The sequence below is a fragment of the Ischnura elegans genome, chromosome 9, assembly GCF_921293095.1.
Source record: "Ischnura elegans chromosome 9, ioIscEleg1.1, whole genome shotgun sequence".
Taxonomy (NCBI): domain Eukaryota; kingdom Metazoa; phylum Arthropoda; class Insecta; order Odonata; family Coenagrionidae; genus Ischnura; species Ischnura elegans.
This window is the reverse complement of record NC_060254.1, coordinates 32419350-32428896: the sequence shown is the minus strand read 5'-3', so window position 1 is coordinate 32428896 and position 9547 is coordinate 32419350. Positions and strand designations below refer to the sequence as shown.

General features: G+C 39.4%; 1 protein-coding gene across 2 annotated transcripts in view; it reads right to left on the bottom strand.

The window, feature by feature from the left end:
• The window catches only part of LOC124165266 (serine/threonine-protein phosphatase 1 regulatory subunit 10-like), a 49305-nt gene that overhangs the window by 970 nt on the left and 38788 nt on the right, over positions 1 to 9547 (bottom strand). For both annotated transcript variants that reach the window (XM_046542597.1, XM_046542598.1), the window contains exons 9-12: positions 7268 to 7351; positions 3047 to 3206; positions 2118 to 2682; positions 562 to 976 (exon numbers count right to left, since the gene is read on the bottom strand). In XM_046542597.1, the coding sequence (XP_046398553.1) occupies positions 562 to 976; positions 2118 to 2682; positions 3047 to 3206; positions 7268 to 7351 (1224 nt within the window). The remainder of the gene's footprint in view (positions 1 to 561; positions 977 to 2117; positions 2683 to 3046; positions 3207 to 7267; positions 7352 to 9547) is intronic.

Genomic DNA, 9547 nt, shown 5'->3' with positions numbered 1-9547 from the left:
AATAATACATATTATAATATTTCTTGAACAGAATCTCTCATGCCATACCCAATCATTGAAAAAATGATGCTATTCCTCCAGTAGATTATGAAAGCACAAAAAAATCCCTGCTAAAAGGACTTGTGCCTTTCGGAATTGGTGGCTTCAAATTTTCTCTACTCTTGTCAGCAATCGGGTATCACTAATGACAGTGTTAATGGAACCCATCAATCAAAGACATTCCATCAGAATTTGAGCTATGGCCAAATTATTTACAGTGAAGTAAAAGCTATTTCTAGTTTTTTTTGTCAGAAAAAAGGCACCCTATTGCATGAAGTTAATATTATACCAAAACTATTTTAAAAGATTCCTATCAACTAATCCTTCACTTGATTCTTCGTGACTTTTACTGATGCTGAATATTAAATCTGTTTTTATAACTATTACATAAATCAAATATAGATGTGTATAATAATTATAAAAACAATTTAATATTCAGCATCAGTGAAAATGCCACATAAATCTTATTAATACATTCACTTATATAGTATAGTTTTTGCTGTTGCAATAGCTTTCATTTACCTCCTCTCATTTCCCAGTTTCCTCCGCCCCCTCCTCTCCCTCGTGGGGGTCCATTGGGCCTGAACCATGGTCCACCGCGGGGTGCAGGGCCACCTCGTCCACCCCTAGAGCCACTTCCTCCCCGGAACATAGGAGGATGGCCATACATAGCCCCACCATGAGGAGGTCTTACATTATTGTTAGCACCACCAGCATAGTTCATTGGTGGCATCATGTATCCTGGTCCTACCCCACCAGATGCCTCCTCCATTCCTTCCTGGTACTGTGCACCATACTCCATCTCATACCCAGCATTCACTTCACCTTCAACTTGTGGACCATTATTTCCTCCCATTCCAACTTCCGCAACACCACCTTGAGGATACATAACCATGGGCTGCGAATCTTCAACAGGAACAACCTTACCATCAGCAGTCTGTGAAATAAATAAAATAAATTATAAATGAGTGAATAGTCTTTTGAATATAGTAGTATAGGATTATATAGGAATATATAGCATAGGATTTCTCCTTAAATGTGTTGAAGTATGCACGCATTCGAATAAACAAATGAAAGGAACAATGACAAATCCTAATGCTGCTACATATCATCAGCTCTATCAGATGCAGATTTTACCAAGCAAACAAACGAATGTCGGCTACAGCCAACAAAGTTTTTCCGACAAAAAAGAATGAACATCAGCATTATCTGATGGAGGGGATGAGAAGTGACCTCGACCCAAGCTATAAAACTCAGGCATGCCACACCCTTTGCAACCTAGTTTACCGAGGAATTGGGCCCACTCTTTGGTACATATCTCTACTCAATCCTTTGACTTATTTTCCAGAACTCCAACACAATAAATTGTAGTCAACCGACAGTATTGGCAATATTTTTATGAATATACAAAGTAACATTTAAATAAAAATATATAACATAGACGAGTCCATTTCGGTTTAATCTGACTCTCTGCAATTTTCAATTGAAATTCTAATGTTAAAACTGACAGAATTATACACTGAGAAATATAATGCACTAAACCAAGTGAAAATTCTTAAATCGGTAAATATTGGCATAAGGATACCACATTTACACTAAAATCCATGATAAGTGCTATGATTTTTGGTTTGAATAAAAACATTAATTAGAGTAATTAAAAGAGATTCAAACTGTACATTAATGAGTACACTTTTTTGGATTTCTGCAAATTAATGAGTTAATGACTATATTCCTCTTTGTTTGACAGAACAAGCAATTATGACGAGATAGCTCAATGCATCCAAGCAAAAGTTTTGGATTGCATAATGCACATAGGAGGAAGAAATTGAGGGCATTGAATAATTGAGAGCAGTTGATTCAAAATCAACAAAAGCATTCCAGTTCTTACCTAAGTTTCATTTTGACCTAGTTCCTCTAAATTTGATAACTTTTAACTAAACAAGTAAAGACCAAAAATGAAAGAGCATTTTTCAAATGAAGATAAAATGATGGAGAAAGACTAAAATTTTGATAGGAGTATGAAACTTTACGGATACTTCTCTCATTTTTCAAAGCAAGTTCCAAAAGAGCACACTCACCCTCCAGTCTCCACCAGAACTGGTAACACCCTGGATACCAGGATTCATCATTCCAGTCATTTGGATTGGCTGAGCATTTTGCTGATGCATCATGGGCCGAGGACCAGTCATCATCACATGAGGTGCACGCTGATGCATGTTATTATCCATGGTACCCATTTGTGCACCGGCCATAGCTGCTCCACCCATGGCAGCATTATAGCCATGCATTCCATGTCCTCCCATTTGGTTAGGATGCATTCCACCAGCAAATGGTACTGGCATCCCACCTCCAATCATGGGATGACCTTGAACCATGTGGGGATGAGAATGTTGAGCCATGAAGTTGGGATCATTAACATCCGGCATCCCACCCATCAAGGGACCACCTCCAGAGGGGCCAGAGGAGCCCATCATTGGTGGACCAACAGGCATCGGAGGCTGAATTGATTTAGGCTCAGGCCATGGTGTTGATTGGAAGTCATTTATACTATCTGGATTCCCTGATGCATCATTGAGAGGTATTATTTTTGGGTCAGTTGTGGGGTGATTTTCATTATCTGGCTCTGATGCTGAATCAGGAATCCTGGTACGAAAAAGAAGGGAAAAATATAATTTCAACAAGCATCGACCACCACCAATTTTCTTAACTGCACATATTATAGCACCCTAATTAGAGCAGTAAAATTCTCAATTATTTTTCATCGATCGATTAAATGGATATAAAGTAACTTAACATTGAACCATAACAATCTCTGGTGAACCCAAAGGTTATAAATTCAATGGCACGATTAGGTAAATTATTTCTCATGATAGGTATTGAAAATACCAACACCATTTCCAAAGAGATTCAAAACTAGCACATTGGTTATTATTGTAATGTAAAAAGTCTAGCAATGAATATTCAGACAACACATCACATATGTATGAATCTACAGCTATATACTTACATTTCCCTGTGGAAGTAAAGAGATTGTAGAACAACTTTCTCACGGGCATACTGCACATCTTTTTCTCGGCTTTTACTTCCAGGCTCTGCCAGAGGTGGAGGTAGCATGAGGGGGATGAGGGCTTTCCATTGCATTCTTTCTTCCATTGTATCCTCATGAGCTAAAACAAATGAAATTAAAATAATAAATCAACGTGAACTTTAAACACAGGCTTCACAACCAATATTCAATAAATATTTCTGTAATGAGTGACACATTTTCTGACATAAAATATATTTTATGACTCCAATGAATCAATTTAACATCAGACACATTACTTATTAAACAGCCTCATAATTATGAAGCATTAAAATTCTGCATTCAAACTATTATGAGAGTAGCCACGAAACATTTAACTTGAGTATATATGTTTAACTCTCAATTAGCAAGACAGCATCAAATACATTGTCCTGACTTCCCTAACAAACCCCCTGATGACAGTCTTATGTAAATCCTAGTGATACCCTTACCCACTCAAACTTAATAGGCAGTTACATTTAATCACATATACCTTGCACTTAGCACATCAAATGCTACTAACACCTAATTGGGAGGGGGTCATCCACGAAAAAACATATGCAACATAATATTTAATAAGTGTGAGCGGACATAATGAATATGAATTATATATAGCTTTAATTCAACATGGTATGGAATATCCACAAATATGATAGAAAGATGGTGGCCCTGACTCTCGGAAGGCATTTTATTACATGAAAATAACAACTTTACATGAGAAGAGGTATCGGTACACTCATCCCCTTGGATATCATCCTTGTATTTACTATATATTTTGGAATATTTAGAAATTTTTAGAATATGGGTTCGCCGGTTTTTTTACACTACACATGCCTACAGGAAAACGCTCCATGCAACATAGCAATCTGCTAGTTTGTAGCCAGAAAACAGTTTGGGAAATGGGGAGGGGAGTCTTTCTGAGAGGGTATAATTTCAGGGATGGTTGTGTTTGAAAAGGTTGTATTCCGGGGATGGGAATCATTTTGAGGGGTTGTATTTCGCTGGGATTCATTCCGAGGGGTCTTTCTTGAATAGGGTGCAATTTGGGGGGTTCACAAAAGAGGGGTGCATTTGAGACGTGGGTTGTTTTGGAAACCCGAATTCTCATGACGTCACAGACTCATAAAAAATTGGCTGCAAATTTCGTGGTTTTACTCAAATTTTTCGAGAGAATGGCTGAATCATGAAAATTTTATTTCGTAACAACTTAATTTTCCCCTTTCAAAAATCGCAGTCTTTAAGCGAATAGTGACTTCGGGTCTAAGTGAACGCTGCTCGATGCGCGGTTATTTTTTGACGCACGATAAGACGATCATTCACTACGAGAATACGTGATAGATCGCTCGTCCGCAACAAGTAACTCACTCCTTCCCCTACTATCCCTGAGGGTCCCCTTCTTTCCCCTACAAACCCCCTCCCGCCGCCACTACCCACTCCATTCTCCCAGACTCTTCCCCCTCTAACACCCCGCCAGCTGGAACTTCCTCGTTCGCTTGCACTGTTCTCGAGCCAAAATACGCAGTTCCATTTCGTCCACATTGGTTTCACCGGCCACGGCTATTAAACCAAGAACATAAGCACCCGTTACTTCGTGAGCATCCTCAATCAGACACTTACGAAAGAGGCTTTCAATATCTTCAAAACGGGATGGAGATGGTTTGACAGTCCTGATTCAATACTAACTAGCCCTTTCAACCTAACCAGCCCTCAGGACGATGCAGAAATGCCTGCACAGAAATGTCTGCAGGCATGGAGTCTAATTGCCCAGCAGGAAACCTGAGATTTTATTCTACCAGTCACCGTTTGAGATGGGCTACTTGCAAAAAGAGAAGCGACAGTTTTATGTCGACAACATACTTTCGGCTGCAAGGTGGTTAGCGGAAATAACAATTTTCCTTCAAATGAGAAGGAAATTGCGAAAAGCAACGTACAAGGATACCCACCTACAAACCGTGCACTCGCGCGGGTAAATAAAAAAAAAACGACTTGGTGAAAGCAGAGGCCCGCCCGGCTTCCCTCTCAATCTGTCCTGAGGCCGGAATTTTTAATATGTATTTGTTCCGTGGTGACGTAAATGTGGGTCGGTAAACTACAACCTGAGGGGCACCATTTAGTTTTCGAAAACCTATCTTGTGGTCCACATTAGAGCATTTTCATTACTTCAGCATTTCATATAATAATATATATGATAATTTTTTGCTAAATTATATACATGTATATATTATTTACTCATGAAACTATCCTCCGGAAATTGGAACTTCTTCGGAAAATTCTATATCTTCGGAAACAATTCGGCAGACAATGAATTGTTAAAGCACATTATATTAATTATATTATTACAATAGAAAATACGCTTCGGAAATTGGTAACTTCCTTAGAAAATGCTATTCCTCAGCAAGAGGAATCGGACACTCTTAATGTTGATGGTGTTGCGAGTGAAAACAATAGCATAGGAAGCGTCTTACTACAGGCATAGGAAGAATAGCTCGATTCTAGATATGGCAAGTTCGAAATCTATTTGGCGAACGGGGAAGCAACGTTCAGGGGCGCAGCTAGAAATTAAGGCTGGGGGGGGGGGGGGGTTTTGGTGTATCTAATACCGGGATGTGTGGGGGTATGGTATACCCACCAGGATAAGCGGTAGGTGCGAGATTAATAAATTGCGGAATTTTAGATAAATGGTTGAAAGTGGTGAGTTTTACGGCTTTCTGGGGGATATTTTATTAATCCTTACACTATCCTATTAGTCATATCAATCAAATTAAGTAAAACGGATTAAACTTAAAAAATTCTCTAAGCTCTGGGGAAGTGAAAGATGATTCTTTAGAAACCGCACGATTTTTGACGAAGGGTTGCAATGAATCAGATGTAAGGCAATCCACAAAAAAATCACGACCATCGAGATCCAAGAAAATCTAGGGTTCGCATTATGAAAACTTTAGTCGAATTCAAACTGCCGACCATATATCAACATCGCATCGCATGGGCGCCAATCTGCCTTTTTTCAAATGAGGTTAAAGTTGACCGTTAACATTCGTCTAAACTGGGATTTCTAAAACCAAATAATTTGTATATTATGAATACACTAATGGTGGGTAACGAATCGCAATCAACGCCTTTCGTTTAATTTGATGAAGGAAACTACCTATCTGCGAACTACCTATTTCCTATTCGAACTATCAGTTCGAATGAGGAAATCGAAGACAATTTTTTTCTGCAATGTGACTACATATCTGTACCATTGGCAAGGACGTACAGGTTCGAGACGCGGGGTCGGATCTAACCACGTGCAACATTCTGGTCTTCATGTCGTAGTATATTCCATTACTTTCTCCGCAATCCAAAAATAATTCCTCAATCTCAAGAAAATCCTATATCAACGTACCATGTGCGGTGCACCCCTTGCGACAAATTTTGGGTAGAGACTTCTAAGGACCCCCATTACAGAATAAAGAGCCAAGGAAAGTAATTTTCGCTGAACGAAAATGAGGGCTGCATAAGATACCGAACTTTTATAACGGGAAAGCGCGCGCATGAATTTTTTTTCATTCGCTGACAATATTTTTTCTTCGATTACGCATCAATTGTCGTGCGTGAGGAGCAAAATGACCCTCGCTGTCAACGCACTCTAAAAACAAAACACAACATCTATTAATTGTCGCAGAGAAATAAAAAAATCTGCTTTGGAGAAAAGGAAAGCAGGATACTAGGTCACAAATAAGAAAAAGCCAGAGACCTATCGAAAAAAATTAACGTTGCGAAAGCGAGGGATGAGTTTAGAGTGGTTTCCCATTTTTTTGCATCACTATCGAGACTACGCTTACTGAGTAACTTGATGATTTATTTAACTAATATTGTATACCCGCGATCCCACTAGTCTTACAAATCGAATCCAACTTTTCTTGAGAACATTACGTTCTCAGCTTTATTTTCCCCGAGATGAAGCCACACCTGACTCAACTCCGAAGTAGTGATCACGTAGACTAAATTGCCCAGAGATAAAGATAAAAGTGTTCCATCTACCAAGTGAGGGATGTTAAGAGATATTTATTTCCCAAAGGAGCGACTAAAAAACATCGAGACTACCTTATTATGAGGCGAAAAATATAAAACGAGGGTAATCGAATAGGCATAAGGAATAGTGTGGAAAAAATCAGTACTTACCAAGTTTCCTGGCCATTTGGAATGCCTCTCTCTCGTGAGTTCTTTCCATTTGCTTCATGTCCATGAACGTCTTGGTTACATTCACTGTAAAAAAATTAAAAAAACGATTAGCATATGTGAAGGGAATTTTATATTGGCACCTCGACAATCACATTTTACTTAAGCTTAAATGTACTGCGATACGCCCACATATTCAAATTTTAGCCACAGCACTCATGTGCAAGGTAGACGCTGAGTACAATTTCCCCAGAGGACTGCTATTATCTGTCCCATCGAATCGTGGAGACGGCTACTTGGACATATTTTGAAGAGCCATGAATAAACGTCGTAATAATAAGGATTGGGGTCGTGCGAATTCCATTGGAGGTTAACGATGGTGTGGAGCGGAGGTGGAGAACCTCATGGCACGCGTGCCCAAAGTGGTACGTGGAGCTGGGGGTACGGAATGTGCAATGGATTGAGCTGGTACGCGAGACGTGCGAGTATACTCATATTTCATCACTTTAGGAACATTCAATCCCCGTTAAGTTGGCCACCCCTGGTGTAGAACAACGAATTTAACTTAGCCATTACAACGCACCATTTTTCAATCCAAATCTGTAGACATTGCGCCGACAACACTACCACATTTACAACGAAACGCGGGGATACCTATTTATAAGCACCGTTAGCCAGAGTGCCCACCTCACGAGCCCTTCCTCCGACAAATGATTAATTCACACGTAAAAAAATGTTTACGCTTATTTCTCTAATCCATTAATATTGCAGTTGCCACTCTTCTTTCGTTGAATTTAATTCTTCATTAATTATTCCATTACTTATTATTTTGACACCCTCCGAAAATTTCAGGGGATATCACAAAACAATTCAATGGCGCATTGTGCGCCATTCATCATTTAATTAAACGTTCGTTCTACCGTAACGCCTTCGACCTGGAGAACTGCCTCTACAATATTAAGATAACAGGTAAAATGATATCACCGTCCAGTACACCATTTCGTGATTAAAACAAAGATTTCGTGATGACAAATTTCAAGTCAAAGCGGCATTAAATAAGGAGAAGGGAAAAATCCATACCAAATCGTGCCTCTTTCTCAAGAGGGTGGTTTCCTGTTATTTTTTTATTGCCTAAATCGAAAGATTATTACTCCTGGAGGACGCATTTCATGCTCTTATATTTTTAAATGACGATATCTATTTTTTCGCGATTAAACGAAAAGTGAAAATTTTCAAACGCGCGAAAACGCGTAGGAATCGCGGCTAAGTAGGAATGCTGGGAAAAGTCCTTGTGACGTCATTCTGGTTCCAGCTGTCGCCGTGGGAGGTGACCTTGGGGAGAGGCTTGAGCGCTGATACGACGCAGGCTGCTAGCAGGTAGCGCTTGGCTTAAATAAGGATTATTATTACCCTATCAAACGAAGGAAACTTTCCGAACTTAGGTAATTTAATGGGTGATTATTAAGATTATTAAGAGATTATTAAGCTCTGAGCATCATGCAAATCTCAGACAATGTAAAACTACTATCTACTCGTATAGAAACTAGGTCTCTGTGACGTCACGTGGAGTGGAAGCATGGGCGCCAATCTGGCCTTTTTAAAATGAGGTTAAAATTAACCATTGCCATTCGTCTAAGCTGGGATTTCTAAAACCAAATAATTTGTATATTATGAATAATTTCTTGGTGGGTAAGGAATCGCAATCAATGCATTTCGTTTTCTTTGATGAAGCAAACTACCCTATTGAATTAAGCTGGGAGATGGATAGCCCGCTAGACCATGACGCATCCCAACGCCTCTTCAAGATCCAATAACATCGTGAAAGTGCTAAAAATATTACCAACACCCTCCTAGCATTGGATACTGACAGAGGGTGACATGTCATTATATACGTCATCTGTTGAAATTCTGGATTTGATAGAGATGTTAAACAATGGAGACAAACAATGGATGTGTCTCCGCATATAACAGCGCGGATGAATACATCGTCTAAACATGCCTTTCTGTAGTATTAAAAGAGTAGAGGAGTGATTTGAATAGTCTTATCAGTGGCGTACCCAGGAATATGCTTTGGGGGGCTGGGGTGGCGACCCCCCCAGGCAACAAGGGGCGGGGGGGGTCCCGGAAAATTTTTGAAAAATTACATGCCTGGAAAAACATTTACATAATTTTGGCACAAAAAATTTAACTTCAAATAGATGCAGTAGTTAAATGTCAAAATTAGACAATAGTTTAAAATGTTTTTTTCTCTCTGAGGATTTGGGGGGATCTATCCCCTCATCC